This window comes from Capricornis sumatraensis, chromosome 5, assembly GCF_032405125.1.
Source record: "Capricornis sumatraensis isolate serow.1 chromosome 5, serow.2, whole genome shotgun sequence".
NCBI classification, from domain to species: domain Eukaryota; kingdom Metazoa; phylum Chordata; class Mammalia; order Artiodactyla; family Bovidae; genus Capricornis; species Capricornis sumatraensis.
Window position 1 is genome coordinate 53,297,371 of NC_091073.1, and position 19,430 is coordinate 53,316,800.

Below are 19,430 nucleotides of genomic sequence, written 5' to 3' on the forward strand. Positions count from 1 at the left end.
ACCGTTGGTAGCTTGATAGGGATTGCACGGAATCTATAGATTGCTTTGGGTAGTATACTCATTTTCACTATATTGATTCTTCTGATTCATGAACATGGTATATTTCTCCATCTACCTGTGTCATCTTTGATTTCTTTCATCAGTGTTTTTTAGTTTTCTATATATGGGTCTTTTGTCTCTTTAGGTCAGACAGTTCGATTGCTTCTCTCTTGGCTATTATGAATAATGCTGCAATGAACACGGCGGGGCAAATCTGTCTTTAAGATCCTGTTTACAACTCTTTTGGATTTCTATCTCCAGAAAAGAGATTGCTGGATTATATATTAATTCTATTTTTACTTTTTTTGAGAAAACGCTATACTGTTTTTCTTAGCAGCTGCACCATTTTATATTCCTAATAACAATGTACAAGGGTACTGATTTCTCCACATCCTCACCAACACTTGTATTCTGTTTTGAAAAGTTATGCTGATCAGTGCATGTGCTATCTCATTATGATTTTGATTTGTACTTCCTGATGATTAGTGGTGCTGATGATCTTTTAATTGCTTGTTGGTCATTTGCATGTCTTCTTTGAAGAAATGTCTATTTGTATGTCTATTCAAGTCCTTCACACATTTTTTTAGTTGAGTTACTTGGTTTCTTGTTACTGTTGTTGAGTTGAAGGAGTTCTTTATATATTATGAACATCAACCCCTTATCAAATATATAGCTTGCAAATATTTTCTCTCATTCTGTGGGTTGCCTTTTCATTCTATTGTTTCCTTTGTCACAAAGAAGTTTCAAAGTTTGATGTACTCCTATTTTTGCTTTTCTAGCCTGTGATTTTGGTGTTATATCCATGAAATCACTGCCAAGTGCAATGTTATGAAGATTTCCCCGTTTTCTACTATGAGTTTTAAAATTTTAGTTCTTACATTTAGGATTTTAATTTATTTTGAATTCATTTTTTAATACAGTAGGGTTTTAACTCAGTTTGAATTGATGTTTTAATACAGTTTAAGGTAAGGGTCTAATTTCTTTATTTTGCACAGGAACATCCAATTTTCCAGCATCATTTCTAGAAGGGACTAGTAATACAAGGTTTGTGTGACCCTCTTTATTCTACATACCATTATTTGTCTTTTTTTAATCTGAAATTAATACTGTCACTATTGCTTTCATTTAGAAATGTTTATCAATCCATTTATTTTATTCTTTCTTGTTTGTTTTTTGATGTGACTCTTATAAATCTATTTTATTTTTAAACATTGTTTTGTCTTTTAATAAGGAAACTACAAACCAAATATGTTTAACTAATAGGTTGTTTCAGCTTTTATCATCTCATTGTGTTTCCTTTGTTTTCTGTGTTTGTTCTGTGGATTGTTTTTGTTTGCTTTTATCTTCTCTAGAGGCTTTTCATTTATTCATTTTGGATGTGTCATTATCTATTCCTACAACTAACCATAAATTCCTTTGAGGCAAATCATCTTTGTAAGTCTACAGAATTACTGAAATAGATTCCTAGAAATAGCAGGAAATCTTCAAGTCTTTTTTATAATTGCCAAAGTAAACAAGAAAATTATAAAACATAGACACACCATTTTAAAAGAAAACATAGGGTCCCAGATAATCTGGCTACTTCTTCCTTTTTAGTGACAAGTCACTTAAAACTTCAAAGCCAAAAAGTATGTACTTTTAACTTATTCAGAGAACTCAGAGTATCCATGCTCTAGAATGTATGTGAACCTTGGCTAAGAAATTAATGTTTTCTGAATATCCATTATGTAACAGGCATTGCTGAATGTTATCTCACTTAAATCTTACAACAACCACTAGAGTATAAGGTCCACAATAGTAGAGGCCTCATTTTGTCTTTTTTACCACTCTAATTACAACATTGAGTCTGTGACCTAGACATAAAGGCACATAATAAATATTTATTTTGAGAATGAGCGGATGACATTTTTATGTCCCTTTTCAGGGTAAAAGGACTTCCCTGGTGGCTCAGACGGTAAAGCGTCTGTCTACAATGTGGGAGACCTGGGTTCGATCCCTGGGTTGAGAAGATCCCCTGGAGAAGGAAATGGCAATCCACTCCAGGACTATTGCCTGGAAAATCCCATGGACAGAGGAGCCTGGTAGGCTACAGTCCATGGGGTCGCAAAGAGTCAGACACGACTGAGCGACTTCACTTCACTTTTCAGAAGTAAAAACAAAGGTCAAAGAGAAAACGTGACTTGCTTAGAATTACACAGAAAGTGGGAGAGCTGGGATTTGATCTAAAGTCTGTTTGGTTGAAAGTATTGTGTGTGCTAAGTCGGTTCAGTCATGTCTGATTCTGTGCACCCCATGGGCTGCAGCCTGCCAGAATCCTCTATCCATGGGATTCTCTAGCCAAGAACACTGGAGTGGGTTGCCAGGTGGATTCTTTACTACTAGTGCCACCTGAGAAGCCCCTATCGAAGTATTAGTCCCCTTTAACTTAACTTATAAAACCTTATATGGTATGATTGATAAGAAGTCCAGGGGTTCCCAAGGGGAGAGGGGTCTGGAATTCTCAAAGAGGAGGAAAGGACAAACTTTTCTTTCTCTCTACTTTTCTTGGTCTTAGTCACATAAAACGTTTTTATCTTTAAGCCTGGAACTGATGATTACACAACCAACAACTCAGTTTGGATTCTGTACTAAGGATTATACAGCAGTGTATCCTGCTTGAGGACAGTTTCTCCTTCCTGAGGGCCTTCTGGCTAATCCTGTTATCTTCAAATGTGGATTGTGGGAGTGTGTCTCTTTGCAACCTCTGAACATTGTTTTGACTCACTGTAATAACTAATTGGAGAGTATATAACTCCACTGCTAACACTAGTAAGGTAATCTTTCTGCCCCCTTCTGATGTCGATATCAGAAGCTTTCTCTATCCCTTTTATACTTTAATAAAACTCTATTGCACAAAAGCTCTGAGCAATCAAGCCTTGTCTCTGGCCCCGGATTGAATTCTTCTCTTCCAGAGGCGAAGAATCCAGGCATCTTTTCATGCGTCAGCAACAACCTCTCAATTGTCCCAGTCTATTTCTTTTGTTACACCCCACTGAGTCAAAGATTCAACCACATTCCATTTCTTTCAGGCTCTTGAAGGTTCTTTTGTAGTTTCTCCCAGTTATTAGCCTTTAAACTAGAACCTTCATCAGTCAATTTAGGTATCATTTCTCTTGGTTCCCCTATGTTTGGTGTGCTCTATTAAATACATCTATTGCACCCCATATTCCCCATCATAATTACATTTTCCCATTTAAATAAAGGAACAGAACAGTGGTCAAGAAGAGGAAGCCTGAAAGTAGGGTATTAAAGTTCAAATCCAGACTCTACCACCTCTACTGACAGAACCTGTGGGACATCTGAGTGAAGATGATCTAGGACATGGAAAAGATACAACTCTCTTGTTTAAGAATAAAATCTAAGCCAGAGAAAGAAATTTAGGTGATATCATCATCTGGAGGTGGTAGAAACTGTTAGAATGTGTGAGCTTTTCTATAGATTGCATATGGCATAAGAAGAAAAGGATAGGATCCAGGGGAACAACACTACTTAAAGGTTGGGAAATAAATAAGAAATAAATAAATAAGAAAGACAAGTGGGCAGAGCTTGGGCACAAGTTAGTGACTGATGAAACTGAATGATGGATACATAGGGAGTCACTGCCCTATATTTTGGTTCTATTTTAGCTTTTATTTGAAATGTTAATAATAAAATGTTTTTCAAAGAAGGGCAGGTGGAGGTAGAGGAACTGATGAAGGATTCTGAAAAGATGCAGTATTTGTGACAGGGGAAAGCAGAAGTCATTACTACCTCAAAGGAACAAAGCGGAGTAAGCACAAAGATTTGGTAGTTGGGGCATCATAATTCTTTTAGTAAGAACTGTTTTGGTGGAGCAGAAGCTTGATTTCAATGGTCTGGAACAAAACAAGTAAGAAATAGAGATACCAAGTAGTTTACGGAAATCTTGGGATGAAGGGAAGAAATGCTTACAGAGAGGTACAGGACCAAGGATTTTGCTCTGGTTTTGGGTTTAGATGGTAGGTCCTTGGGAGGAAGTAAGTGGGAAAGGTGGATATTGGAGAAAGCAGAGTGTGCCCCAGACACGGATAAAATATAGAACACAAACAAAAGTAGCAGGACAAGTCTGAGAAAAGAGAAGATACAACCAACAACCTAATACAATTCAAAGAAGATTACAATCTTTGATACAGAAAGGGAAGGCAAAGAACAATTCAGAGAGATTTTTTTAAGACAGTAAACTATAGTCCTAGGGTCACAAAGAGTCAGACACAACTGAAGCAACTTAGGACAGACGGACAGATGAACTAGATGAGACAAAGTGAGAGGGAACCAGGTGTAATTAAGTTATAATCAAAGGACAAGAGGAAGTCAAAGGTTTGGCAACAAGTCAGTGCCAGAGATCTCTGTGGAGAGATCACATTGTAAGAAAGCCTGAAGACTCGAATAAAAAAACCAAACAGATATGAATTTTATATTAGCTCTTAATCATCTTCTGGATGAAAGCAGAGGGAGCCTAGGGAAGCAAATATAAAGCAAAGAAAAAAGTTATCTTTACTGGAAAAGAGCCTTCAGGGAGCAACATTTTGCTCTAATTACAATAAAGGAAGGAACAGAAATTCAGTAGGGACTTTAAGATGAACACCAAAAAGCAAAATGAGAACACCTATGCAACCAAAAGAATTCCACTTAAAATCAAAATGCTGGCTTTTATATGCATATTGTTCTAAAATAAAAGAATATTTATGGGACAAGCTACTTGTTGTTTTAAGAAATGAGGGCTTAGATAAGGTGGCAGTGGGAGAGGTGAAAAGTAGACAGATTTCAGTTAACTTCTGATGACTGAACAGATAGGACTTGTTAAAACGTATGAAAATGTAGAGCTAAATAGAAAAAACATACACAAAATATTAACATAAGTTATCTCTGGGTGACAGGCTTAAACATGATGCTTCCTTTATTCTTTTTAATTTTTTAGAGGAGTAATTAAGATAATCTAACTAATTCTAAAGGCAAGAATAAATTCTTGAGGTAAAAAGTTCAGTACTGAAATACACATGGCAAAAACTTAAAAGTTCTTCTTCAAATTCAAATCCCTTATCCCACACTTTTTCCCCAGAGATCATCAAGTTAAAGGGTTTTAAAGTTACAGGAGCTAAAAATAAAATAAAGGGTTTTAAAATCCTTTCCACATAGCTCACTGTAGTGTTTCTCAACCTTTCTTTTCATTATTTCCCCTCAAAAGTGAAAACTAATTATACATATGTAATATATACTAAAATAATTATTCAATGTAACTGAACTTAATTTAAATTTAACTTAGTCTTTCCCTAATGACAGATACTAAATACTAAGGAGTAAAATTTGGTGCAGCAGAATTGAACTCTGGAGGGCACTCAAAACCATTGTAATATATGATTGTATTTATCCTTCTCCCCAAAAAACAGAACTATTTCTTCCTCTTGGGGTCAATACTTCCCTTGTTGAGAATGCATGGTGGACTGGTGTTGTAAATGGACTATAAGTCAAATTAGATTTAGTATGAACCATATTCTCCTTCAAACTTTTCCCTTGGCTTCCTTTATCATATTCCATATGACTTCATTCTCTTGAGGTACTCCCTATGGCATCCTCTGTTACAATGTTTCCTAAACTTAGTGAATGTAAATTATTTTTAAATACACATTCTAATATATGTTTACTTATTTGTTTAAAATGATATATCTGTGGTTGTTGTTTAGTCACCACATCATGTCCAATTCTTTGCGACCCCATGCCCTACAGCCCACCAGGATCCTTTGTTCATGGGATTTCCCAAGAATAATGGAGTGGGTTGACATTTCCTTCTCCAAAATTATAAATTAATACTGCTATATTAATAAAATATGTGCAATATAAAATGTACAAAAAATGGTTTAAAGGATGAAACTTGAAAAAAGGATGGGTAGAAATTAGAACTGTCTTTTTCCATGTAAAACTATATACACACTTTGGAAAAAGCAGAGCTCTATATAAATCTTATATGTTGCATTTTCAAGGTACATTTCTTTTCTCTCCATAGCCAATTCTACCTATTACTATGACTTTGACCACCATCTATGAGGTTCAGTTCAGTTCAATCACTCAGTCATGTCTGACTCTTCGTGAACCCATGGACTGCAGCACACCAGGCTTCCCTGTCCATCACCAACTCCCAGAGCTTACTCAAACTGATGTGATGTCATCCAACCATCTCATTCTCTGTCACCTGCTTCTCCTTCTGCCTTCAATCTTTCCCAGCAACAGGGTCTTTCCCAATGAGTTACTTCTTTGCATCAGGTGGCCAAAGCATTGGAGCTTCAGTCTCAGCATCAGTCCTTCCAATGAATATTCAGGACTGATTTCTTTTAGGATGGACTGGTTGGATCTCCTTACAGTCCAAGGGACTCTCAAGAGTTTTCTTAAACACTACAGTTCAAAAGCATCAATCCTTCAGCACTCAGCTTTCTTTAAAGCCTAACTCGCACATCCATACATGACTACTGGAAAAAAACCATAGCTTTGACTGGATGGACCTTTGTTGGCAAAGTAATGTCTTTGCTTTTTAATATCCTGTCTAGGCTGGTCTAGGTTTTCTTCCAAGGAGTAAGCGTCTTTCAATTTCATGGCTGCAGTCACCATCTGCAGTGATTTTGGAGCCCAAAAAATAAAGTCTGCCACTGTTTCCATTGTTTCTCCATCTATTTGTCATGAAGTGATGGGACCGGATGCCATGATCTTAGCTTTCTGAATGTTGAGTTTTAAGCCAACATTTCACTCTCCTCTTTCACTCTCATCAAAAGGCTCTTTAGTTCTTCACTTTCTACCATATGGGTGGTGTCATCTGCATATCCGAGATCACTGAATTTTTCCCGGCAATCTTGATTCCAGCTTGTGCTTCATCCAGCCCACCATTTCTCATGATGTACTCTGCATATAAGTTAAATAAGCAGGGACATCTCCCAAATTTATGCCTCCAGTGGATGCCTCTTCTGAGCTCCAGACTCATATATTAACTGAATCTTCCTTTGAATGTGCCATGAGCACTTGAATACTGAACCTATCTTCCTTGTTTAACGTGCTTCTCAGTTTACGGTCTCAAGTGAAGTTTACTGCTATCCACCAGAACTCTTGTCAAAACTGAATATACAATATCAGCCTTGACACCTCCTTCTCTATCTCACCACTTCTAATCTATTACTAAGATGTGTTGGTGTTATCTCCTGAATAATTCTCAAATCAATGCAACTGTCTCCATTTTTACTGGCATCAATGTAAATTACTGCTGTAGGCTGTTTTGTCTTGACAAAAGTCATATGTTGAAGTCCTAACTGAAACCAACCATACATGAAAATGTAATCATATTTGGAGACTGGGTCTTTAAAGAAGTAATTAAGTTAAAACAGTCATTAGGGTGTCCTTATAAGAAGAGGAAATCTGAAACACAGACACATACAGAAGGAAATGATGTAAAGACACAGGGAGAAGACAGCTCTATGGACATTTGTCTACAAGTCTTTGGATATATTCTTTCATTTCTCTTGGATTAATAACTAGGGGCTTATTTTAAGTCATATAATACATATATTTTAACTTTTTAAGGAAAAGCCAAATTGTTTTCCAAAGTGGTTGTACAATTTTACATTTCCCTTCAGCAGTATATGAGAGTTACAGTTGCTCCATATCCTCATCAACACATGGTATGTTCAGGTCTTTCAACTTTTAGATATGTACTTAAATGACAAACATCATTTTAACTTTTCACTTCCAAACTGGAAGTTTTTATTTCTTTTTCTTTCTCATTGCACTAGTTAAGAAAATGTTAAGCAGAAGTAGTAAGAGCACAGAGAATACTTGTCCTCCTACCTGATCATTTCTTAACGGTCACTTGTCATTTTTTTATTCCATCTTTACTTCTAAAACCTATGCAGGTATTCTAGATTCTTTATCAATTAATTCTAACATCTGAAGTCCACAGCATCCTTCAGAAGTTCTTTAGGAGTCTAAAACCTGTTTTGCATTGTGTTTATTTTTCCTGCTGACTCTCAATCACAGATTCTAGTCTATTTATATGACTGGTGATTTTCAACTATGAGCTCATAGTTGGATGACCTTAACATGGAGAATTCTGACAGCTAAAACTAGAAATGCTTTCCTCTACAGAGGATCTGCACTTGCTTTTTGGAGAGTAGGTACTGTTGCCAACCAAGGAAAATGTTAGCCAGCGTCATAGGTCTCAATATCTCAGGAGGTGTAATCCAAGGTTCATTCTCCCACCATGCTAGAGACCCAGAGCTTAGGGGACTGACCCCATCATTGACATGAACATTTGACTTCAGAGCAACTTCAGCATTTACAATGACTTAGAGCTCCCAGATCTCCACTACAGTTTCAACTACTTTATCTGCTTATGCGTATCTGTATATGCATATGCCCCTCAGAGATTCCCTTACTTTTGGCAGGGCCAAAAGTGCATTAAACATTATGCTTTTCTAACATCTAAAATTTGTTTTAGCAGGGAGAGGGCTCTTAAAAATAACTCATCCGCCATGGAAGCAACCTAGATTCCCTTCGGCAGGCAAATGGATAAGAAGGCTGTGGTACACATACACAATGGAATATTACTCAGCTATTAAAAAGAATGCATTTGAATCAGTTCTAATGAGGTGGATGAAACTGAAGCGTATTATACAGAGTGAAGTAAGTCAGAAAGAAAAACACCAATACAGTATGTTAACACATATATATGGAATTTAGAAAGATGGTAACGATGACCCTATATGCAAGACAGCAAAAGAGACACAGATGTAAAGAACAGACTTCTGAACTCTGAGAGAAGGCAAAAGTGGAACGATTTGAGAGAATAGCATTGAAACATGTATATTATCATATGTGAAACAGACAGCCAGTCCAAGTTTGATGTATGAGACTGGGTGCTCAGGGCTGGTGCACTGGGATGACCCTAAGGGATGGGATGGGGAGGGAGGTGGGAGGGAAAGTCAAGATGGGGAACACATGTGCACCCATGGCTGAGTCATGTGAATGTATGGCTAAAACCACCAACATATTGTAAAGTAATTAGCCTCCAATTAAAATAAATTTTTTAAAAAAATAAAAAAACTAAAATGTATTTATATCATGAAAAAATAAATAAAAAATAACTTGTCCTCAAGATAGTAAAGCAAAAATCTTCTAAACCTTTACAGATAAGAGTATTTATTGATAACAAATGACTTAAGACATACAAATTAGCTTACTACCACTTGTTTTTTATTTTTTAATCAAATTGGGATGCCACTGATAAATGAGTTAAAGATTTTGCTCATTTTTCTCTCTAAAAATATTTCATATTTGGGTGTCCTAAAATTTTTTTGAGTCTTAAATGCTATTATCAAATTATTTAATACATTAAAAAGGGCAAAAGAAAACACATTCCTTTTCATAGTTAAAATCCTTGTTAGTACTACAGCTGCTCAAAATGCTGAATATATTCCAAATATAGCCTAATGCATCCTACACACATGATTAAAGGATTCTGTTCAATGATAAAAAAAAAAATGCTGCCTTAGAAAATAAAGGTATCATATCTACACCCCCACATACAGCTAAACTGGCTTAATTATACACTTAAGAATCTACAACCTGTTTGCTACTGTTTGGATCATGAATGATTTGTCAATACCTTGGCACACTCACTTTCAAACAAAGTGCTACATATAATATTGATGAGTATACAGCGATACTAGAACTTTTTAACTTTAAAAGTTTTAAAAGTTTTTTAAAAGCTGCCAAAATTGAATTTTTGATGTCTAATCAACAGTCTAGAAATCTTGTTTAAACTGAGAAGATATATCCATTCAACTAACCTTTGGAAATAAAAATAATAAGAGAAAAGAAGTATTTTGCACAGTTAAATCATATAAATAGTTAATATAACTGCAAGCATAATTGTCTTTTCAAATTTACAGAATGAACTGAAATTAACAGACTAATTTTACAAGTTAACCAGAACATTCATTAAATTAAGCAGAAGCAGAATTAGTTATCTTAATTAAGGAAAAGTTTTCAAAAGGCTCTACATTAACTATATATTCTTAAGATTTGTTATACCTGATATAATTGGCCCAATTTTATTTTATACTCAATACATTTATGCCCCTTTTACACTACAATGTATTATTTACAGCATGATGAACATTTACTGCAAAACATTCTGAACTAATAAACCGTTCCAGAAACTATGTATAGGTCTATCAACTGAAATCAGATACCACAGCAGACAACAAAGCACATTTGGCAATATTAACTTCAAAACTAAAAGTTTTAAAAGTAAACCCATTTTTTTTTTGCCTAATAAAATATAAACGACTTAACAATTCTCATAAAATCTCACAGAACTGAATGAAGGAAAATCATCATCACTGTTTCTACAACTACAGAATTACCAAATGTTAGATCATAAACTCGTGATTCTTTAGTGAAGTGAGACATGTAATCATGACACATTTAGAGTGAATCCTTGCTATTGTCTTATTTAAGGAAGCAACAATTCTTAAATTTCTGAAACAGCATAAATTAATATACTTGCATATCATGTTATCAGAACTGTTAAAAAAAAAACTGACCTTCGTGCACACTAAAGTTCTTTGTTACCATGCACATGGGAAATTTCTAACCCCTAAATAATTTAACTTTTAAAGTTTAAAAAAGATTGAAATAAAAATTAGGATAGCAAATTATTGATCCAATCTCTGAATTAAGTTTACATTATCTAATTTTCCCTCAGAAAACCTCAGTTCAATGGGTAATATTATCACCCTCATTTGATATCTCACATTCTGAAACATTATAAGACCTACCCAAGGTTGCATAATCAACAAAGGAAATCTCAATTCTGTCTGATACTAAAGTCCAAGGACCCAGTTCTTAATCACTGTATCATACTTCCTGTAACATTCCTTGACTAGATGTTCAGAAAGGTAACCTTAAAATTAAATATCTGGCTATCCAAATGATTTTTTCAAAAAAAACTATCCTTAATCCAATAACAATTATTTTAGAATATTTTAAGATTTTTTAACCACTTGTATTGATTGTAAGAGATAAATTTTAAATAATGAACATGGCAAGGCAGTTAATTTTTTTCATATAAAGTTTTAGAAACTTAACTAATCAAGTTTTTCCTATAAATATATTCTTTTTAAAATTCATAGAAAATACAAAATAAATCAATGACATACCACTACACACCTACTAAAATAGATAAAATCCAAAACTCTGACAATATCAAATGCTGACAAAGATGTGGAGCAATAGGAACTTTGTTTCTTCGCTAATAGATATGTAAAATAATACAGCCACGATGACAGATAGTTTGGCAGTTTCTTACAAAGCTAAAAATACTCTATAATATACAGCAATCATGTGCTTTGGTATTTACTCAAATCAGCTAAAAGTTTATATGCACACAAAAATCTGCACATGGACATTTATAACAACTGAAATCATCACTGTCAAAAAAATGGAAGTGACAACACATCCTTCAACAGGTGAATGGGTAAATAGACTAGGTCTATGGACAAAGTAAAATATTATTCAGTGACTAAAAGAAATGAGGGATCAAGCAACAAAGACATGAAGAAAGCTTAAATGCATATTACTAAGAGAAACCAGTATGAAAGGCAACCAACTGTATGATTCCAATTATATGATATTCTATAAAAGATAAAACTCTAAAGACAGAAAAAAGATCAGTGGTTGCCAGGGGTTAAGAGAGAAGTGTGGAAAGGACGCAAAGGTGCAGCACTGAGTATTTTTAAGTGTACCTTTTTTGAATGATACTATACACCCACTAGATCATAGAAAAAGCAAAAAATATCTACTTCTGCTTCATTGACCACACGAAAGCTTTGACTATGTGGATCACAACAAGCTGTGGGAAATTCATAAAGAAATGGGAATACCAGACCACCTTACCTGTCTCTTGAGAAACATATATGCAGGACAAGAAGCACCAGTTAGAACTGGACATAGAAAAATGGATTGGTTCAAAATTGGGGAAGGTATATATCAAGGCTGTATACTGTCACGCTGCTTATTTAATGTACATGCAGAGTACATCATGTGAAATGGCAGGCTGGATGACTCACAAGCTGGACTCAAGACTGCAGGAAGAAATATCAACAACCTCATATATGCAGATGATACCACTTTAATGGCAGAAAGCAAAGAAGAACTAAACAGCCTCTTGATGAAGGTGAAAGAGAAGAGTGGAAAAGGTGGCTTAAAACACAACATTAAAAAAACAAAGATCACGTCATCCCGTCCTATCACTTCATGGCAAAATAGATGGGGGAAAAGTGGAAACACTGACAGATTTTCTTTTCTTGGGCTCCAAAGTCAGTGTGGATGGTGATGGCAGCCATGAAATTTAAAGGATGCTTGCTGGGCTTCCCTGGTAGCTCAGTGGTAAAGAATTTGCCTGCCAAAGCAGGAGACACAGGTTCGATCCCTGATCCGGGAAGATCTCACATGCAGTGGGACTTGTGCCAAAGCAACTAAGCTTGTGCTCTAGAGTCCAAGGAGCTTCAACAACTGAAGCCCATGTGCCCTAGATCCCAGCTCCACAACGAGAGGAGCCACTGCAATGAGAAGCTCACCACAACTAGAGGAAAGCCTGTGCAGCAATAAAGACCTAGCACACCCCAAAATAAAAAAATAAAATTTTTTTTTTAAAAATGATGCTTGCTCCTTGGAAGAAAAGCTGTGACAAACCTAGACAGCATATTCAAAACCAGAGGTATCACTTATCCAACAAAGGTCTGTAGTCAAAGCTATGGTTTGCCAGTAGTCATGTAGAGATGTGAGAGTTGGACCATAAAGAAGGCTGAGCACCCAAGAATTGATGCTTTCAACTGCTATGCTGGAGAAGACTCTTAAGAGTCCCTTGGACAGCAAGGAAATCAAACCAGTCAATCCTAAAGGAAATCAATCCTGAATATTCACTGGAAAGACTGATGCTGAAGCTGAATCTCTAATAATTTGGCCATCTGATAAGAACAGCTAACTCACTGGAAAAGACCCTGATGCTGGGAAAGACTGAAGGCAAGAGGAAAAGAAGGCAACAGAGAATGAGATGGTTGGATGGCATCACTGACTTAACGGACATGAGTTTGAGCAAACGCAGGGAGTTGGTGAAAAACAGGGAAGCCTGCTATGCTACAGTTCATGGGGTTGCAAAGAGTCAGACATGACTTAGCAACTGAACAATGAACAACAATCATAGTGGAGACAGGAAATTACATATTTGCATACTGCCTTATGCATCCTGCATTGGTGTGGTACATTTGTTACAACTGATGACTATGAGTCCAGGAGACTGATAAATGACAGAAGGGAAACTTTACAATATAAAAAAATAATACATTAATGTGCTTTATAGGAAAAACTAACAATTGAATGGATCATACCATCTTCAGAGAAGACATTATATGACAGTTTAATAACCACTAATTAAATCTCTCATACACCAAAAATTTTCATCTTAGTCTCTATCAGGACATTGAAAACTTTTTAATTAATTAATTTATTTTAATTGGAGGCTAATTACTTTACAATATTGTGGTGGTTTTTGCCATACATTGACATGAAATCAGCCACGTGTGTACATGTGTCCCCTATCCAGAACCCCCCTCCCACTTCCCTTCCCATCCCATCCCTCTGGGTTGTCCCAGTGTACCAGCTTTGAGTGCCCTGTTTAATGCATCGAACTTCCACTGGTGATCTATTTCACATCATTTGTATGACAGAAAATGGGAAATTACTATACACAGTTCAGAAATTAGTCTATAAATAGAATCATTTAGCAACTACTCAATAAACAAACATGCAAAGAAAATCTGTGGCTATCAAGAAATACATATTCTTTTAGCTATTTGACATGTAGTCTCTCTGTAAGACAGGAACACAAATAACAATGGCTCATTATCTTTCAGTATTTAATAAAGAGACAAAAATACTTTCATTTAGACATACCTTAACTATTTCTTCAATGAAACAAATGTGAGAGACAGGATCCCTCTTCTTGGCTAATATTTTTTGTAGATGTTGCACCTAAAAAGAAGGAAAAGAGGGAAAACATATATAACTGAGTATTTTCAAATGTAACAAGCACAGAGTACAGGTACTAGAAACAGTCAGTTCAGTCACTCAGTCGTGTTCGACTCTTTGCGACCCCATGAATCGCAGCACGCCAGGCCTCCCTGTCCATCACCATCTCCCGGAGCTCACTCAGATTCAACGTACATCGAGTCAGTGATGCCATCCAGCCATCTCATTCTCTGTTGTCCCCTTCTCCTCCTGCTCCCAATCCCTCCCAGCATCACAGTCTTTTCCAATGAGTCCACTCTTCGCATGAGGTGGCTAAAGTACTGGAGTTTCAGCTTTAGCATCATTCCCTTCAAAGAAATCCCAGGGTTGATCTCCTTCAGAATGGACTGGTTGGATCTCCTTGCAGTCCAAGGGACTCTCAAGAGTCTTCTCCAACACCACAGTTCAAAAGCATCAATTCTTCGGTGCTCAGCCTTCTTCACAGTCCAACTCTCACATCCATACCTGACTACATGAAAAATCATAGCCTTGACTAGACGGATGTTTGTTGGCAAAGTAATGTCTCTGCTTTTGAATATGCTATCTAGGTTGGTCATAACTTTTCTTCCAAGGAGTAAGAATCTTTTAATTTTATGGCTACAATCAACATCTGCAGTGATGTTGGAGCCCCCAAAAATAAAGTCTGACACTGTTTCCACTGTTTCCCCATCTATTTCCCATGAAGTGATGGGATCAGATGCCATGATCTTCGTTTTCTGAATGCTGAGCTTTAAGCCAACTTTTTCACTCTCCTAGAAACAGTAAGGGAAGGGAAAAAGCATTTTGCTAGAGCCCTTACATACATTATAATTAGTTAAGGAGGTATTTTAAATTTTCAGAGATTTTAAAAAAGCTGCCCAAGATCACACAACTTTGAATAACTAAGAATTAACCCACAGCTCAGCAGGTAGATTCTGGCTGCAATGCAGGAGACACAGGAGATGCAGGTTCAACCCCTGGGTCAGGAAGATTCTTGGAGGAGGAAATGGCAACTCAATCCAGTACAGAGGACGGCCCCATGTTTCTCAATCATCAATAGAGGAGCCTATTGCACTATACTCCAAAGGGTTGCAAACGGTCGGATATAGCTAAGCACACAGCACGCTAACTCATAATTAATACTATTTTTCACTCTCTAAAATATTTACCTGACCACAAACAGTAAAAATATGATCCACAAGTTTCTCCATATTGGTCCAGAGGGAAGCACGAAAAGCTGCAGTGTTCCCTGGAGTTGGCATGGTAGATCGTCCAGGTCCCCCTGTTTATGAGAGACAAAAATTAAGCAAAATAAAATCTTTCAAATTTAACAAAATTTATGCTATTATGAAAAAAGCACATATAGGCTCCCAAATGAGAAGTTCCTTTATGAAGAAATAATAATTTATCATGAGTGATATAAAACAGAATCTTAACCTTTTGTTTTTAAGAAAGGAAATAAAACGACACAGACACACAGACATACACACACAAACACATCACCACCAACACACACACCCAACAAGGATAATACAGAAAACGAGAATTTCCTGGAGAAGGAAATGGCACCCATTCCAGTATTCTGGCTTGGGAAACCGCATGGACAGAGGAGCCTGGCAGGTTACAGTCCAAGGGGTCACAAAGAGTCAGTCACGACTAAGTAAGCATTCACTAACACTCTCCACAAAAAGAACAAGATACTGCAGTTTAGATATCTCGTTTGTTAAATGAAAGTATAATCTTGACTCTATAAATTATTTGATAAATGTAACATTCTATAAATATTTTTAATTTGAATATAGTTGATTTATTCTATAATTGTTTATAGCAGCTTTTCCCCCCAATCAGAATAGCTCTCCATTATAAATACTCTTAAAGGGAAACTTAAAACCCCTGCAAATTAAGACTATGCTCCCATTTTCTGTGACTTATCTTCTTCCAACAACACAAGAGAAGACTCTACACTTGGACATCACCAGATGGTCAACACCGAAATCACACTGATTATATTCTTCGCAACCAAAGATGGAGAAGCTCTATACAATTAGCAAAAACAAGACCAGGAGCTGACTCTGGCTCAGATCATGAACTCCTTATTACCAAATTCAGACTCAAATTGAAGAAAATAGGGAAAACCGCTAGACCATTCAGGTATGACCTAAATCAAATCCCTTATGATTATACAGTAGAAGTGAGAAATAGATTTAAGGGCCTAGATCTGATAGATAGAGTGCCTGATGAACTATGGAATGAGGTTCATGGTATTGCACAGGAGACAGGGATCAAGACCATCTCCATGGAACAGAAATGCAAAAAAGCAAAATGGGTGTCTGGGGAGGCCTTACAAATAGCTGTGAAAGGAAGAGAGGCGAAAAGCAAAGGAGAAAAGGAAAGATATAAGCATCTGAATGCAGAGTTCCAAAGAGTAGCAAGGAGAGATAAGAAAGCCTTCCTCAGTGATCAGTGCAAAGAAATAGAGGAAAACAACAGAATGGGAAAGACTAGAGATCTCTTCCAGAAAATTAGAGACACCAAGGGAACATTTCATGCGAAGATGGGCTCAATAAAGGACAGACATGGTATGGACCTAACAGAAGCAGAAGATATTAAGAAGAGGTGGCAAGAATACATGGAAGAACTACAAAAAAGATCTTCATGACCCAGATAATCATGATGATGTGATCACTAATCTAGAGCCAGACATCGTGGAAAGTGAAGTCAAGTGGGCCTTAGAAAGCATCACTAAGAACAAAGCTAGTGGAGGTGATGGAATTCCAGTGGAGCTGTTTCAAATCCTGAAAGATGATGCTGTGAAAGTACTGCACTCAATATGCCAGCAAATGTGGAAAACTCAGGACTGGAAAAGGTCAGTTTTCATTCTAATTCCAAAGAAAGGCAATGCCAAAGAATGCTCAAACTACCGCACAATTGCACTCATTTCACATGCTAGTAAAGTAATGCTCAAAATTCTCCAAGCCAGCCTTCAGCAATACGTAAACCATGAACTTCCAGATGTTCAAGCTGGTTTTAGAAAAGGCAGAGGAACAAGAGATCAAATTGCCAACATCAGCTGGATCATGGAAAAACCAAGAGAGTTCCAGAAAAACATCTATTTCTGCTTTATTGACTATGCCAAAACCTTTGACTGTGTGGATCACAATAAAATGTGGAAAATTCTGAAAGAGATGGGAATACCAGACCCCCTGACCTGCCTCTGGAGAAACCTGTATGCAGGTAAGGAAGCAACAGGTAGAACTGGACATGGAACAACAGACTGGTTCCAAATAGGAAAAGGAGTACGTCAAGGCTGTATATTGCCACCCTGCTTACTTAACTTCTATGCAGAAGACATCATGAGAAACGCTGGGCTGGAAGAAGCACAAGCTGGAATCAAGATTGCCGGGAGAAATATCAATAACCTCAGATATGCAGATGACACGACCCTTATGGCAGAAAGTGAAGAGGAAGTAAAAAGCCTCTTGAAGAAAGTGAAAGAGGAGAGTGAAAAAGTTGGCTTAAAGCTCAACATTCAGAAAACGAAGATAACGGCATCCGGTCCCATCACTTTATGGGAAATAGATGGGGAAAGAGTGGAAACAGTGTCAGACTTTATTTTTTAGGGCTCCAAAATCACTGCAGATGGTGACTGCAGCCATGAAATTAAAAGATGCTTACTCCTTGAAAGAAAAGTTATGACCAACCTAGATAGCATATTCAAAACCAGAGATATTACTTTGCCGACTAAGGTCCATCTAGTCAAGGCTATGGTTTTTCCTGTGGTCATGTGTGGATGTGAGAGTTGGACTGTGAAGAAGGCTGAGTGCTGAAGAATTGATGCTTTTGAACGTGGTGTTGGAGAAGACTCTTGAGAGTCCCTTGGACTGCAAGGAGATCCAACCAGTCCATTCTGAAGGAGATCAGTCCTGGGATTTCTTTGGAAGGAATGATGCTAAAGCTGAAGCTCCAGTACTTTGGCCACCTCATGCGAAGAGTTGACTCATTGGAAAAGACTCTGATGCTGGGAGGGATTAGGGGCAGGAGGAGAAGGGGACAACCGAGGATGAGATGGCTGGATGGCATCACGGACTCGATGGACCTGAGTCTGAGTGAACTCCGGGAGATGGTGATGGACAGGAAGGCCTGGCGTGCTGCGATTCATGGGGTCGCAAAGGGTCAGACACGACTGAGCGACTGAACTGAACTGAACTGATCCTGTTTCCTCATACCTGACATCCCATGAAGGGATATCACATATCTGATTTTCTGCTTAATTTCAGATAACGTCATTTCACTGTTTTCCACTCACAAATGGGTTCAGGCCTTGCAGATCTGAAGCAGAATCAGTAGAAATATATTGGTACTTACTGAAAATAAAGTAAGGTCTAAAAGCCACAAAAGCTAGAAAAGAAATAAGAATTCTGGATACCTGTTTTTTTCTTTTTTGGGATCTTCAGGCCTTTAACATGAACACTGAACAAACCAGAATCTTAAAAGTGTAGAGGAAGACAATATTTTTTTGTAAAACAAGGGAGAAGATCACTATTATGGGTGAGAGAGTTTTAAATATAAGTTTGCGCCCCCAAAGCCATAGATATATAATAACTTCATGAAACTGTAACCAGGGATACTAGCATAGGTATCAGCCTCCAACACATGTGAGTGAAAACTTATCACGTATTTTTGAATCCATTTGAATATCCCCCAGCTCACCAGTCTGTCAAAGAAACAAAAACTCAGTAACACTGAAAGAGAACATTTCCCATTCCATGATATTCTACAGGAGCCATGAATTTCTATCATTCAAAAACTTGGGAAACCACCTCTTGTCTTTAGCTCTTCATCATACCAGGTTTTGATGTTCCTTGTTATTTAGAAGCAAGCTTGTTTTATACATATATACACATACACAAAAATTAATATTGTGTATAACTGAGTCAACTTGTTGTGCATCTGAAACACTGTAAGTCAACTACACTTCCATAAAATATGTACATTTATAAAAATAAAGGATCTTGCACACAGGCAGATTCAAGTCACCAAGTATAGTTCTAGCCTTCTTAGAAGCTATGTTACTTGAGCTATGTTCTTTATTTGTGCTTGACCTAAAAGTGCAAAGTATAGGGACAGTAACTATGGCACATTAATCAACAGAGTTTTGTTTCAGGTTATTACCTGCTGAATATGTATGTGGTTAGTTTTACTATTCAGCATGTTGCTGGTATGAGGAAGAAGTCCCTTAATGAAGCCAT

At 36.9% G+C, this 19,430-nt stretch overlaps 1 protein-coding gene across 8 annotated transcripts in view; it reads right to left on the reverse strand.

The window, feature by feature from the left end:
- Positions 1–19,430, reverse strand: part of COG5 (component of oligomeric golgi complex 5) — a 275,606-nt gene that overhangs the window by 97,876 nt on the left and 158,300 nt on the right. For 6 of the 8 annotated variants that reach the window (XM_068973071.1, XM_068973072.1, XM_068973070.1 and 3 more), the window contains exons 9-10: positions 15,351–15,463; positions 14,089–14,166 (exon numbers count right to left, since the gene is read on the reverse strand). The exons of 1 other annotated variant lie outside the window; for it this stretch is intronic. In XM_068973071.1, the coding sequence (XP_068829172.1) occupies positions 14,089–14,166; positions 15,351–15,463 (191 nt within the window). The remainder of the gene's footprint in view (positions 1–14,088; positions 14,167–15,350; positions 15,464–19,430) is intronic. One more of the 8 variants, XM_068973076.1, reaches the window with a different exon arrangement.